This window comes from Babylonia areolata, chromosome 1 (genome assembly GCF_041734735.1).
Source record: "Babylonia areolata isolate BAREFJ2019XMU chromosome 1, ASM4173473v1, whole genome shotgun sequence".
In the NCBI taxonomy this organism is placed as follows: Eukaryota; Metazoa; Mollusca; class Gastropoda; order Neogastropoda; family Buccinidae; genus Babylonia; species Babylonia areolata.
Window position 1 is genome coordinate 89,746,952 of NC_134876.1, and position 15,630 is coordinate 89,762,581.

Here is a 15,630-nt window from a genome sequence, read left to right on the forward strand (position 1 = left end):
TGCTGGAAAGGGAATGACCCAGGGCGTCCTTAGATAAGTGAACGCGGGGGGAACGTGTTGGAGTAGTACTACTGCCAGCGCTAGATGACAGGGACTGACCCAGGGCTGCGTTCTCAGTCAATTAAGAGAACGCAGTGAAACGAGTTCACCGACTTGTGATGTTTTGTCTCATCGCCGTAGACGAGCATGACGATCGGCCGGCTGATCCATACCAGGGGTTCTTAAGCAAGAGAAAGTTACATGAGCGAGATCACCGAAGCGTGCTGTTTTGTTTGAACCTAAACAACTGAGCATAACGATCGACGAAGGACACAGCGCCATGTCTGAATCGGAGCCTCGAACTCTGATCACAAGTGAACGCTGGATCAAAAGACCAAGACCCATTCTGCCATGGCGCCTCTTTTCCTGTAACTTTGTTTTAACCCTTTCACTGCCAAGCTCGCATTTATGCACCAGCCAGGTGGAGGACCCCTGTCACTGAAGGGTGACCAGATCATGGGTCTGTTATCCATGAACCTACTGCTCTTAATGTTCTGTGGTAGGACAGGCCATATTTTCTATACATCACAGAGGGAATCCCCAGCTGTTCTCAGACACCATATTTTCTGTATTTATAGCACAATGGAATTTTGCTCTCTAAATTGACTGGCGGTGAAAGAGTTAAAGGCGACCATGTGTAGAGGTCTCTCTACGAGTTTTTGTTATGGTTCATGTGATCACAGACAAACATATCATTGTCCGAAGTCTCATCTGTGAGTTGACGTCATATTCTTTGAGATATTTGACGCGTTTTATGTGATCACAGGACTGACATGTTATTGTCCCAAGTCTCATCTTTGAGTTGACGATTTCTTCCTTGAGGACTTTGACTTGGTCCCGTTCATTCTTTGAGATGTGCAGAGGCTCCAGAACTGTCGTCCTTCGCTATCTGCGATCTGTGGTGGTCTTTTGACGGTCTGTTGTCGGTCTGTTGTCGGGTCAGGCCTAATGCTTTTCAGTTCTGGAATCAAGCTCTGTCTCCAGGCTCTTGTTTCCTTTTCCCCCTGGGAGTTACGGTCACGTGCTTACCTTGAAATGTCAGGCCATCGCCACCGTTCATTTTTTTCTTTCTTTTTGAATGTGGAAACAGTTGATTGAATTTCACAATAACTTTAGTGTAAAATGTCGTAAACAATCCGATAATTAGCACCCAGTTCACAGAAAATGCTTTGCCAGTCTCGAACTCTTTGGAATGACACAAGGATGTTTTTTTTTTTTTCCTTTCTTCAGTTTTGCCAACGCGGAATTTTAACACAACACCAAAGAAAACTTTAATTGGCAGTGGAGACAGACTCTCGGTGTTTGTCAGCGAATTAATGGAAGTATTTCTCAGCGTCAAATACTTCATTGTGAAGTGTGTAATCAATTTGCTGAAGGTCGACACCATCGCTGGATTCTTCACTGATCAAAGTGATTCCACAGAACCACAACATTATGTTGCTATATTCAGCTGTGTTGCTGTAGAATTTCTCCAGCAGAAATATAGTAACTCATGCTGGATTCTGATGTCATTTTCACACTGGGAACATGTCCGTCAGGTATCCTGATTTCCAGATTTTGGATTGTGCGCTAACCACTCATCCGGGGACACACACACACACACACACACACACACACACACACACACACACACACACACACACACACACACACACACACACACACACACACACACACACACACACACACACGCACACACACACACATGCATGCACGCACACACACACACACACACACACGCACACACACACACATGCATGCACGCACACACACACACACACACACACACACACACACACACGCACACACACACACACACGCACACACACACACACACACACACACACACACACACACACACACACACACACACACACACACACACGCACACACACACACACACACACGCACACACACACAAATGCACGCACGCACACGTCTATTCAAAATCAAGCAAGAAAGAAAACTAATTGATATTGATAAACAGTGCTAGTTGGTTTTAGTCCGGTTTTCAACAGACACTGTATCGATATAGTCCGCGGTAAAAGCACACAACTGATCGAAGATTATTAAACCATGGTGGATCGAGTCCTGCTCTTTTGAAGAATTAAGAAAAAATCCAGATTTTTTTTAAACGTAGTGTGGCGTTTGTAGTAAATTGACGAGCTGCCCCATTCATCTCACTTACGTAACGCACTCACCCATCCAGCCTCCCAACCCCATTCACTTAAAACAACAAAGAATGAGATTATGTGTTTCAGAATAATCACCAATAATTATCATATCATGGATTCTGTTTCAGAATTTGGTGCTTTTCTATGTCGCTTTGATTATAACGCGTGTTGAATATATAATGATACGTGCGTGTAACCTTTCTGGATCAGGTTGATGTGAACGACTTGTCTCGCTGTGTGGCCTTCTCGCCATGTTCCTTCCCACTGAATTTTTTTTTCTCCAATGAGATGATGATAATTATACGTTTTGTGGAGCCTGGGCGCTAATGAAACTAGCAAAATTATCATAATGTTTCATTTGCGTTTTATTTAGTTTTCATTTTTATTCGAAATTTATCCATTCTTCTATTTGCGTTTTCCCCCTATTCATTCATCTATTTATCTATCTATTCATTTATTTATTTATTTATTTATTCATTTTTTCTACTTATCTATTTATTCATTTATTTAGTAGTAGTAGTAGTAGTAGTAGTAGTAGTAGTAGTACAGGGACTGGCAAGTCATCCGCCTAGACCTCTCGGCCTTTTTATGTCCCCATCGAATCTTCATCTTCGCTTCTTCCGTTTTATTTTTTTATTTATTTATTTATTTTCTTCTTTTTGTATGTTGTTGTTGGGCGGGGTACGCAAGTGCACTTCTGCAAGAAACTTTGTTTTCATTCTTCATAATCAAAATTTCTTTTCTTTTGAGATGGTGGTTAGTGATGATGTTGTTTATCTATTCGTGTATTTATTTATTTATGTAGTTCATTGATGGCCTAGAGATAACGCGTCCGCCTAGGAAGCGAGAGAATCTCGAGCGCGCTGGTTCGAATCACGGTTCAGCCGCCGATATTTTCTCCTCCCCTCCACTAGACCTTGAGTGGTGGTCTGGACGCTAGTCGTTCGGATGAGACGATAAACCGACGTCCCGCGCGCAGCATGCACTTAGCGCACGTAAAAGAACCCACGGCAACAAAAGGGTTGTTCCTGGCAAAATTCTGTAGAAAAATCCACTTCGATAGGAAAAACAAAAACAAAAAAACACAAAAAACTGCACGCAGGAAAACATACCAAAAAAAAAAAAAAAAAAAAAGGGTGGCGCTGAAGTGTAGCGACGCGCTCTCCCTGGGGAGAGCAGCCCGAATTTCACACAGAGAAATCTGTTGTGATAAAAATAAAAAGAAAAAGAAATACAGAAAGAAATACATTTCATTTTCGTTTACTATTTTCATACACATATGCTGCAGTTTATGCATCTGGTAGGGTCTGAAGGGCTGAGCAGTGCGTTGGGTGTATGCGTTGGTCAGGCATTGACTTGCTTCCTTCCTTTCTTTCTTTCTCCCTTTTTCTGAGCAATTGTAGTGTAGCGTATATGGACGAGTCCGCACGCTTTGATGCCTTCTTGAAACTTAAACTGAAAGAAAAAAGAAACTACCATGATATGTATGCGCTTATTTGTATTAGGTACTCGTTTTGATAGTTACATACGGACAGTAACAACCACATTTAAAATAAAGAATAACAAAATGAAACAACGTTTTCGATTCACTTGTATTCTGATCAATCGTAAATATTGATTCCATGCAACATGTACAAATCATTGTAGATTCCATGTTTTTTGTGTGTGAATAACATTTAGTAAATATACACTGAATATCAGGACATTAGAAACTGACCACAACATATCTAAAATATAATGCAATCGTCATCTTTGTATGAATTCCTTCGTGAGAGGGTGGCGGGGTGGTAGGTAGGGAAGGGCATAATAGTGATTTTAGGGTAAATTGGGGAGACATTAAGGTCAGAAAAAGTTGAACACAAAGAGGTGCGAATTTAGTACACATGCTGATTACAAGTCTCGCGCAAAGGTTTAGAACAGCTGGTAAAATTTTAATAAGATGAAACGACACAACATTACAAAAAAATGCATTGGTCACCAGTGAACATGGTAATGAATGAATGAATGCAATGATCGGTGATAAGTATGACTGTACATGATCCAAATCGGAAAAAGAAATGAGTTTATGGGGTTTAGATATTATGGGCATTCTTCAAAAACAGAAAACAGTACACATGTGATTCGACGGCGCTTAGAGAAGCCTTACAGTCCAATATGACAACGGTTATGGATCTTTGGCATGCACATGTTGGAAAATTGCAAGTGTATCCATACTGACAGACGAAATACTGACAGAAAAGATTTGTTGCCGAGCTGACAACATGCATCTATTTGTATGCCGGAGATCGTACAGATTTCAGGTTTGAACCATACATGGAGCATAATCTTTACACCTCTCTACCAGATACTGAATGCTGGTATGGGTGCTAGTCTTTCAGATGACACTGACAAACTGACATATTTTATCGTCCGTTCAGCAAGAAAGCCCTCAACAAGGGGGGATAGCACTACCATTAGTCTTTCGGGTGAGAAAATAAGTGACTCAAAGGGACCTGAGGCATACACGAGAGCTGACACGGAACATTTCTTTGGAAGATAAAAAAAGAGGTCTCCGACAGACAAATGAACACACACCAAGGAAGGGGAAATAAGTGTGACGTTGCTCTGTACAGAAGTTACCTCCAATGGACTGCTGCCCCAGTTTCTCACATAGAAGTTTCTTTCATTAAGACAATGCAGTTCAATGCTGCGTAAAGCACAGTACAAAGCAATGCAATGCAGTGTAATGCAGTAAACTACACCGCACTTCACTATATTATACAAAACTATACTTACACCACACAACGTTACAATACAAGACGATACAGTACAATACAGTAAATACGGTACAATACGGTACGATACAACGCAATGCAATGCAGTATAGTACAATGCCTGACTCTCACACTGCGATGTGGTCAGAATTCACACCCAAAACATTGCATATACTTGCGCAGTGTATCTCACCACCCTGCAGAAAAGAATAAACAAACTGAACTTAACAGATACATAAATGTACGTAAACGTTTTACATATGCTATATAGCGCGCGCACACATAATTGCACACAGGTACATGCACACACACACACACAGATTATATTCATGTCGGTCCGTGACACTCACGTTCTTCAGTATTGCACAATACACACGTTTCGCACGTACTGCACTGTGCCTACGAACCCTGTCTGTCAAACTATTCGTATGATTTTCATATATGTTTTACACAATATACATGTCTTACACAATACACACATCTCACATAATACACAGATTGTGCACATGTTTTATTCGACAGCCATATCTAACAAGATACATTCGCCCCCAATGATGCACATATCTCCGACGATTTTTCACGTCTAACAGCTACTAGGAAGCACACGTGCCACAAAATACACGTTCAACAAGTCACGCTCGTTGAATGCCTATACACATATTTGACACAATACACTCGAATCACTCCATGCGTGTGCATACACACTTACGTGACAATGATACACACATCTCACTAACCACACACACACACACACACACACACAAGAAAAAATATATATAAATGCCCCATAGCCGTTTAAGGTCATCGGGGGATTGTATTCATATCCACTGATATCCACTGTGTCTAAGACTCGACAAAGGAAGGCTGGGCACAAAAATCCTCTCAGACCTGCGTTCTAACCTTCCCCAATCGAAATCAGGTGCCCCTTCTGTCTGGAGTGAAGACAAGGTGGAGTACACTGCCTTTCACAAGGACAAACCGAAACCAGGTACCCATGTGTGGAGTGATGGCCTAGAGGTAACGCGTCCGCCTAGGAAGCAAGAGAATCTGAGTGCGCTGGTTCGAATCACGGCTCAGCTGCCGATATTTTCTCCCCCTTCACTAGAGGTTGAGTGGTGGTCTGGACGCTAGTCATTCGGATGAGACGATAAACTGAGGTCCCGTGTGCAGCATGCACTTAGCGCACGTAAAAGAACCCACGTCAACAAAAGGGTTGTTCCTGGTAAAATTCTGTAGAAAAATCCACTTAGAAAAAAACAAATAAGACTGCACGCAGGAAAAAATACAAAAAAAAGGGGGTGGCGCTGTAGTACAGTGACGCGCTCTCCCTGGGCAGAGCAGCCCAAATTTCACACAGAGAAATCTGTTGTGATAAAAAGAAATACAAAATACAACAAAATACAAAAATTCTGACTGGAGTGAAGACAAGCTGGAGTAAACTGCCTTTCACAAGGACACAACACCATGCCGGAACGGGGCCTCGAACCCTGATCATTGGTGAACAGTGGATCAGGAGTCCACCGCCTAACAGACTTCCACGGCACATCCGAACCAAGAATCGTCGTCGTCGGCCTCCTTCCGTCTCGAGAGACGATGGCTGCACTAGAAATGTAGTCACTGCCGGGCATTGCACTTCCTGCTGTGGCTGTGTAGACCGATGCTGGAGTGGCAATCTCTCCTGCATGTGGGACAGATATAGGTAGATGCTGCTTGGTTTACAGAATTTGACTTGCGTGTGGCTCTTTTTTCCCTCAGCGAGCCAATGCGGCTTCTGTCTGCTTGTTTCACCCCTCTCTGAATGGCCGATTTCCAGGGTCCACGTGAGTCTGCAAGGCTTTCCCAGGACAGCACATAAATACCTGTACTTTTCAGGTCCCGTTTGCGAGCGCCTTTGAATCTTAGTCGGGGGCGGCCTTGGGGCCTAGATCCCTCTGATAGATCGCCGTACAGCAGATCTTTTGGGATGCGAACCAAGCATACAATTATATAAACGAAGATCAGCAACAATAAGCACAATTACCCACAAACAACACTTGCACTGGCACCATTCACGGATGATGTGTTAATGTTTCCTACATTAGGCTTCCAGCGTCCACAGTACCGGTCATCCTCTCATCACCACCTCTAACCCCCATCCACTCTCCCCACACCTACGAATCCAATGTTATCCTTATGAATTGTGCGACAATGAAAAAAGAAACACAAGCTGAACAACCACCACACACACACACACACACACACACACCCCAAGTTACCACCACATACTCAAATTACCACCACCACCACCACCGCCATCACCCCTATCCCTTAACCCATATACCCCTCCTCCACACAATACCACACCACACCATACCACACCACCACCACCACCACTATCCCTTAACCCACACACCCCTCCTCTACACCACACCACACCACAACCACTATCCCTTAACTCACTCCCTACTGGGCGATTTGTAAGCTCGCGCTCCTCTGTGTACTGGGCGTTTGTATAGGTTAAAAAAAATTGTAAGAAATAAACACGGTCTCATGAAATTTGGACACACAATTGTTGAGGTATCAAATAAAGACAGCACAATATTTCACAACTCAAACTTCTAAAATACCTTCTGTACAGCAGGAGGTAAAAAATGATATTTTTTTCATGACGTAAAATGTGAGGGTGGTATAGAATTTGTATAGGTGAAGTCTGCACTATTCGTGAAAAAAAGCATTGTTTTCCACAAATTCCACTCTTAGAATCCCATTAGAGTGTAAATGATGAATGAATGGGAGCCTCTACAAATTGCAAGTGAACTTACTTCAACTCGAGGGTGTGGGTGGAAGGGGGGCGTGGTCTGTCATGCCTTGTAACTTTTGTCTGTGTGTGTCTTGCCCCATGGATGCTGGAAGTGTTGGAAAAGAAACATCAATCAAACAACCCCTTCCTCCGTTTCAACAGCCAGTGGTTCATTAGCATATTCACCACCAATCACCCTCTCTATTCCAACTGCCTGTCACTTGCCACATCTACTGCCCCTCCCCCTTCCCCTGTCACTCACACCAGTTTCACTGTCCAATACACTTTTCCCTCCTTCTGATGGACTAAAATAACTCTCCTTTCTCCATCCCCTTCCAAGTCAAAGCCATCCCTTTGAGCTTGTAAGCTGAAAGCACGAATTTCTTGTCTCTTTCGAGAATAACGTGTTTGAGCCTGAGAGGCCATTGTCACTCGTGGAATCACTCAGTCCAGGTTACAATAAAAATTGCTTGAAACCTCAGTGACAAGTGAAGATTGGCCAATACCAGTGGTCTGATGTTTTGCTATGCTAATGAGGCAAGACAGGAGACTCATTCAGCATTATCCATTCCCAGCTGTGTGAGGCGTGGAAATTTTTGAATGTCAGAACGTGTATAGCGGTAAGCAGTAGGGAACGCTCTTGCCAGTCATTACCTGATATCAGGTAATTAGTAGGGAGTGAGTTAACCCACACACCCCTCCTCCACACCACACCACACCACCGCCACTATCCCTTTACCCACACACCCCTCCTCCACACCACACCACACCACCACCACTATTCCTTTACCCACACACCCCTCCTCCTCACCACACCACACCACCACCACTATCCCTTTACCCACACACCCCTCCTCCACACCACACCACACCACCACCACTATCCCTTAACCCACACACCCCTCCTCCACACCACACCACACCACCACCACTATCCCTTAACCCACACACCCCTCCTCCACACCACACCACACCACCACCACTATCCCTTTACCCACACACCCCTCCTCCACACCACACCACACCACCACCACTATCCCTTAACCCACACACCCCTCCTCCACACCACACCACACCACCACCACTATCCCTTTACCCACACACTCCTCCTCCACACCACACCACACCACCACCACTATCCCTTTACCCACACACTCCTCCTCCACACCACACCACACCACCACCACTACACCCCTCCTCCACACCACACCACACCACCACCACTATCCCTTTACCCACACACCCCTCCTCCACACCACACCACACCACCACCACTATCCCTTTACCCACACACCCCTCCTCCACACCACACCACACCACACTACCACCACTATCCCTTAACCCACACACCCCTCCTCCACACCACACCACTACCACTACTGTCCAAGAGAAGGATAGTCAGAGGAATCGAACGCCCTATCCCTGTGCCATCTGCAGCTCTTTCTGGTAGTGCAGCCACTGCACCACAGTGGGCTTAAAATGCGTCATCCAGTAGATGTTCTGGGTCATCTTCTCCACCGCCCGCTGCCGACCTCTGGCGCCGGCTCCAGCCTCTGGGTACTTCTTGAAGAAATCCAACACCTGGAACGTATGGGTTAAAAAAAGAAGAAGTTACGTTTGATTGCATGATAGTCAGTCGTGTCTGACTATGACCATCAGACAGCAGAGGAGGCAACTACTGTCCTACTTATCTGGGCTAGAATTTGATTATAGTGGAAAAGTGTCTTGCCCAAGTTACATCCCCACTGTCTTGACCAAAAGGGTTTTAGCACTTGACAGTCGGTGTTGGGATGGTTCCCAAGTGCCAACTAACCCCAAAGGCTGTAGAACTTAGAGCCAGTGCAGTCTTGCCTCCTAGTTTGAGAGCCATAGTTCTTCACAAAAGACTAAGATGTAAGTGAATTCCCATTGCTACATTTGATACAGTCCACTCGTTACACGCTTTTACACACATCTGACACGATACGCTCGTGACACTCAATACGCGTGCATCACATGACACAAGTGATACACAGTTACACACACGACTCGCACACAATACAGATGCCTATTCTTCGGCTCATAAAACCAACCAGTCAAGGTCCCAAGACCTTTTACAGCCATAGGGGCTTTGAATTCAAATTCACCCTTTCTAGGGCTCGGTATACGCTCAATCCTTCTCCTTCCGCTAGGTTTAACCTTCTCAAAACTGAAGTCAGGTACCCATTCACACCTGGGTGGAGTGAGGAAAATCGGAGTAAAGGACATTTCACAAGGCCACAACATCATGCCAAAACGGGGCCTCGAAACACACACACACACACACACACACACACACACACACACTATACACGCAGACTACCTACAGAAGCAGAGACACAGCAACTCACATTAGCAACGCAGCACAAGATACCGAGACATCTGTAAGCATTAATCGAAGATGAAAGAAACACAAGGCAATTCTCCATTATACATGTTAGAGAACACACAGGCCTAAAATTTGTGTATGGCTGGATTAACTCCTTAACTACTTTTGACGGGTACCATTGTCAATGAATGGCCATCACCTTGCTGAGATAAGATTGAACTAATAGTTCAGTTGTCAGTCAACATTTTGATTCAGATTTCTTTCCCTCTCGGGATTACATTACCCCTTTGCTCAGTAAAATAGGTTTCACAAATTAAAAGGTACACAAGAAAATATAAATGCACCTCAAATGCATGTCACACTGACCTTATTTCATTAAGATTCAGCAGTTAAGGGTTAAACACAACGGAAAAACAAACCAAACTGAACTATAAAAAAAAAGAAATCATGTAATGTCATTACCTGTTGTTTATCGAACTCGGTGTTAAACGTTGTGGTCACAGTGGGAACCACCTGTCCAAAGTATCTATCGAATAAAGTGAACCTGGGGGAGAGAGAAAAAAAAGAAGAGAATAGCAGGTGAACTTCCAAACAACAATGGCAAGTGTTGTGTTACGAAAGAAAGAAAGAAACGAACAGCAAAATAAAACAAAAAGAAAAAAGACAGAAAGAAAGAAGTAAAGGAAGCAAAGAAAGACAGACACACTGATAAGACAGTCAGAAAAAAAACCAAAGAAAGAAAGGGAGAAAATGAAATAAAGAAATGCATTCAAAAGGAATCAAAAACAAAACAAAACATATACAAGGAACAGAAACATAGGAAAAAAAATAATTCAAATTCACACGAAACTGCAACCCCCTTCTCAACCCCCACAACCACTACTACCCCTACCTCCATCAATCCCTGAGCCAACACCCTCATCCCCACCACACTCTCCCCTTCCACCACACCACACCCGTCCTGCCCCCTTCCCTCTCAGCACCTCTCCACAAACTGCTGCCAGTTTCGCTGCACCCAGGACCAGAGGTGTGAGCGGGCGGCAGGGTTGAGGGCCACCAGCCTGACGACGATGATGAAGTCCTGCCTGCGGATCTTCCTCCCCTCCTTGGTGAACCCCAGCAGCCTGACACAGACGGACAAAGAAAACTGAAGACAAAACGACAAGACAAAATTCTTTATCTTCTAGAGATAAGCACTGGCGCGTTTTTTTTTTTTTTTTTTTTTTTACATCCAGTCCCCGCCCTGAAACAGGGTCTACACTACACAACACCACATGTGAGTCATAGCTTGCACTACACAATACTACATAAAAGTAATAAGCATGCACTACACAATACTACATAAAGGCAGAAGCATGATAATAATAAGATACACACTAAATAGATAACAAGATAGATCAGTAACTAACTAACTAAACGTTTCGGTTTCTCAAGGAGGCGCCACCGCGCTTGGACAAATCCATGTACGCCACACTACGTCTACTACTCACATGCCTGACCAGCAGCATAACCCAACTCGCTCAGTCCGGCTTTGAGTGCACGCATAGATGTATTTGTGTGCCTAACCGTGTGGATTTCTCTGACAGAATTTCGCCAGAGGGCAACACCCTCGTTGCCATGGGTCCTTTTTCGGTGCGCCAGGTGCGTGTTTGCACACAGAACCTCGGGTTTCTCGTCTCGTCCCAACGATTAGACGGGCGCAATAGCCGAGTGGTTAAAGCGTTGGACTTTCAATCTGAGGGTCCCGGATTCGAATCTCGGTAACGGCGCCTGGTGGGTAAAGGGTGGAGATTTTTCCGAACTCCCAGGTCAACGTATGTGCAGACTTGCTAGTGCCTGAACCCCCTTCGTGTGTATACGGAAGCAGAAGATCAAATACGCACGTTAAAGATCCTGTAATCCATGTCAGCGTTCGGTGGGTTATGGAAACAAGAACATACCCAGTATGCACACTCCCGAAAACGGAGTATGGCTGCCTACATGGCGGAGTAAAAACGGTCATACACGTAAAAGCCCACTCGTGTACATACGAGTGAACGTGGGAGTTGCAGCCCACAAAGGTAGAAGAAGAAGAAGTCCCAACGATTAGACGCTCAGTTCGATTTTCCAGTCAAACTTGGGAGAAAGGGTCAGAGCGGGATACGAGCCCAGACCCTGAAGGGACTCTGTATTGGCAGACGAGTATCTTAACCATTCTGCCACCTTCCTCTCTTGAGGAACTAATTCACAAGATGAATAAATAGAATCAACAAACAAAGAAATGAACACATACATGCATACATACATACTTGATAGTTGTGTCCGCCTATGATCATCAGAACAGCAGAGGAGGCAACTGCTGTCCCAATTATCTAGGCTCGAATTAAGACTATAGTTGCCCAAGTTACATTCCCACTCTCTCGGCCAAGTAGGTTTTATGACAGTCGGCGTTGGGATGCTTCCCAAAGGCCAACTAGCCCCCAAGGCTGCAACACTGAGAGCCAGTGCAATTTTGCCTCCTGATGACTAACTGACTGGCTGACTGGCTGACTGACTAACAAACAAACGAATGAATGCGTACGTACGTACATACATATATACATACACACATGAATAAAGTATGTACACTGCACTGCATCTTGTACGAAAACAAATCAAAGCCCTTTCACCCACGCTTCTTATCTATATACTTATTTATTTATTTATCATATTCTGTTCTAGTCTATCTTCCCTCAAGGCCTGACTAAGCGCATTGGGTTATGCTCCTCTTCAGGCATCTGCTTAGCAGACGTAGTGTAACGTATATGGATTTGTCCGAACACAGTGACACCCCCTTTAGCAACTGAATTGAACTGCACATCTACATGTTAAAAAAAACAAAAGTTGTTTAAAGATAATGGAGTTCACTCGACATGATCACCGCTATAGTTTAGTTACACTAGCCAAACATTCATCGAACGTGTACGAGTCTTTCATGTGCATCTCTCTCGCGTAGATGTCTCCTAAAAAAAAAAATATATATATATATAATAGTTTGTATGTTTGTGCTGTGAGCGGTGGAGGGGGGGGGGGTGGTTTACCTGGCCAGTAACCAAGGCGACTTGGTCATGGACAGAGCTCTGAGGAGGTTGATCTTCTCCTGAGGCACCACTTCCGTCTGGTACTTGTGCCACACGGTGTTCCAGTCCTCCGCACTGCCGCCGGCCCACATGCCCCACTTGTACACCAGACTCTTCGTGTTCACTGGAGGACTGCCAGTAAATGATGAGGATGATGATTATCTAGTGTCGCGGGAACAGTCTTGGGAGAGAAGGAAGGAAGGAAGGGATGAAGGAGGGAAGGGAGAAGGTAAGGTAGGGGGGAAATAATGGAAGGAAAGTAGGAAGGAAGGAAGAAAGGAAGGGGGGACGGAAGGAAGAAAAGGGAAGTAAGGGAAAGGAGGAGGGAGGGAAGGGAAGGAAGGAGGGAAGGGAAGGAAGGAGGGAAGGAGGGGTTGATAGAAAGGGAAGAAAGGGGGAAGGGATGAAGGAAGGAAGGAAAAGAGATAGGAAGGAAAGCAAGTAAGAAAGGAAAGAAGGCAGGTAGAATGGAAGAGAGGAGGAAAATGATGGAAGCTAAGAAGGAAGAAAGGAAGGAAAGAAGGAAGGAAGGCAGGAGGGAAGGAAGAATAGGGAAGGAAGTTAAGGAGGGAAGAAAAGGAAGCTGGGAAGGGTGGGAGGAAGGATGTAAGGAAGTACGAAGGTAGAAAGGAAGGAAGGAAGGAAGGAAGATAAGAATGAAACCAGGAAGGGAGGAAGTGAGGGAGGCAAGAACGTAGGACAGAAGGAAGAAAGGAAGAAAGAGGGAAACTAAAGAAGGAAGAAGGGTGGCCAGGTAGGAAGGGAAGTCGTACTGAAGGAATGGAAGGAAGAAAGAAAAAATATAAAAAAATAAAAGATTAAAGGTAAAGAAAATAAGAAAGAAAGAAAGAAAGAAGGATGAAGTATGGTGTAAATGAACTGTATAATCAGAGACGAAGAACGGAAGGAGATAAGAAAGGGAGAAAGAAGGAAAGAAAGAATGAATGAATGAATGCTTCCCACCGACATACCCCACTTGTGTGTGTGTGTGTGTCTGCGTCCGTGCGTGCGTGTGTGTATGTGTGTGCGTGTACGTGTGTGTGTGTGTGTGTGTGTGTGTGTGTGTGTGTGTGTGTGTGTGTGTGTGTGTGTGTGTGTTGTGTGTTAATGTGTTTCTGTTTGTACGTGCGCGGGTGCGTGTGTGAGTGCAAGTGTATGTGGGCACGATCGACCGTGCAAGAACTTGAACACATGCACTCACAGATACACACACCGTTTCCCACCCCACCTCCACCCACCCCCCTTCACACACACACACACACACACACACACACACACACACACACACACACACATACATACATACATACATACTACTACTACTACTACTAATAATAATAATAACTGGACATTTATCAGCGCTTTCCTCTTCGCACAAAGTGTACAAGTGGGGTATGTAGGTGGGAAGAATTCATTCATTCTTCCTTTCTTTCCTTCCTTCTTTTTCCCATTTCTTCCTCCCTTTCTTCCTTCCTTCCTTCCTTCCTTACGTCCTTCTGTGCGCCCCTGCTCGCTCAGTTACTCACGTAACATTCCTGTCCAGCCAGTTCCTGAACTTGGCTGTGGCGTTGGCCAGACAGGCCGGGTCTCCGTGCTTACAGGCCAGGTCTATCAGCAGGCCTCGAAGACGTCTGCAACACACACAGCCACCACGTTATGGGACACCTGATGCTGTGCTGTGTCGTCATAGACTTCCAAAGACATTTTCGAAAACAGAAACAAAAACAAAACAAAAAATTGGTACATGCATATTTGATGTAGATCAGACGGGTACAATAGCCGAGTGGTTAAAGCGTTGGACTTTCAATCTAAGGGTCCTGGGTTCGAATCTCGGTGACGGCACCTGGTGGGTAAAGGGTGCATTTTTTTTCCGATCTCCCAAGTCAGCATATGTGCAGACCTGTTAGTGATTGAAGCCCCTTCGTGTGTATACGCAAGCAAAAGATCAAATACGCACGTTAAAAATCCTGCAAAATATCAGCGTTCGGTGGGTTATGGAAACAAGAACATGCCCAGCATGCACGCCCCCGAAAACGGAGTATGGTTGCCTACATGGCGTGGTAAAAACGGTCATATACGTAAAAGCCCACTCGTGTACATACAAGTGAACGTGGGAGTTGCAGCCGACGAACGCAGAAGAAGAAGACATAAATCACGTCAGTGGAAGGCTTTAAAAATATATATATATTTTGTATTCATTTTTTTTCTTTTTCTTTTTTGTTGCAAAAGAAGAACAAGAACAAGAGAAATAAGGAGAAGAACAGGCAGAACAAGACGAAGAACAAGGAGAACAAGGAGAACAGAACAAGACGACTGAGAAGAAGAAGAAGAAGAAGAAGGAGGAGGAGGAGGAGGAGGAGGAGGAGGACGGAAAGAAGGAGGATGAGGACGACGACGGGAAAGAAGGAGCAGCACAGGATGCTTACTTACTTGTGCAGGT

At 44.7% G+C, this 15,630-nt stretch overlaps 1 protein-coding gene across 2 annotated transcripts in view; it reads right to left on the reverse strand.

Annotated features, from left to right (window-relative positions):
- Positions 1–9,112: 9,112 nt before the first annotated feature.
- LOC143288958 (glutamyl aminopeptidase-like) overlaps positions 9,113–15,630 on the reverse strand; it is a 77,772-nt gene continuing 71,254 nt past the window's right edge. For both annotated transcript variants that reach the window (XM_076597664.1, XM_076597657.1), the window contains exons 15-20: positions 15,621–15,630; positions 14,717–14,821; positions 13,152–13,322; positions 11,076–11,216; positions 10,555–10,636; positions 9,113–9,326 (exon numbers count right to left, since the gene is read on the reverse strand). The exon at positions 15,621–15,630 is cut by the window's right edge and continues 64 nt beyond it. In XM_076597664.1, the coding sequence (XP_076453779.1) occupies positions 9,162–9,326; positions 10,555–10,636; positions 11,076–11,216; positions 13,152–13,322; positions 14,717–14,821; positions 15,621–15,630 (674 nt within the window). In that variant the 3' untranslated portion in view covers positions 9,113–9,161. The remainder of the gene's footprint in view (positions 9,327–10,554; positions 10,637–11,075; positions 11,217–13,151; positions 13,323–14,716; positions 14,822–15,620) is intronic.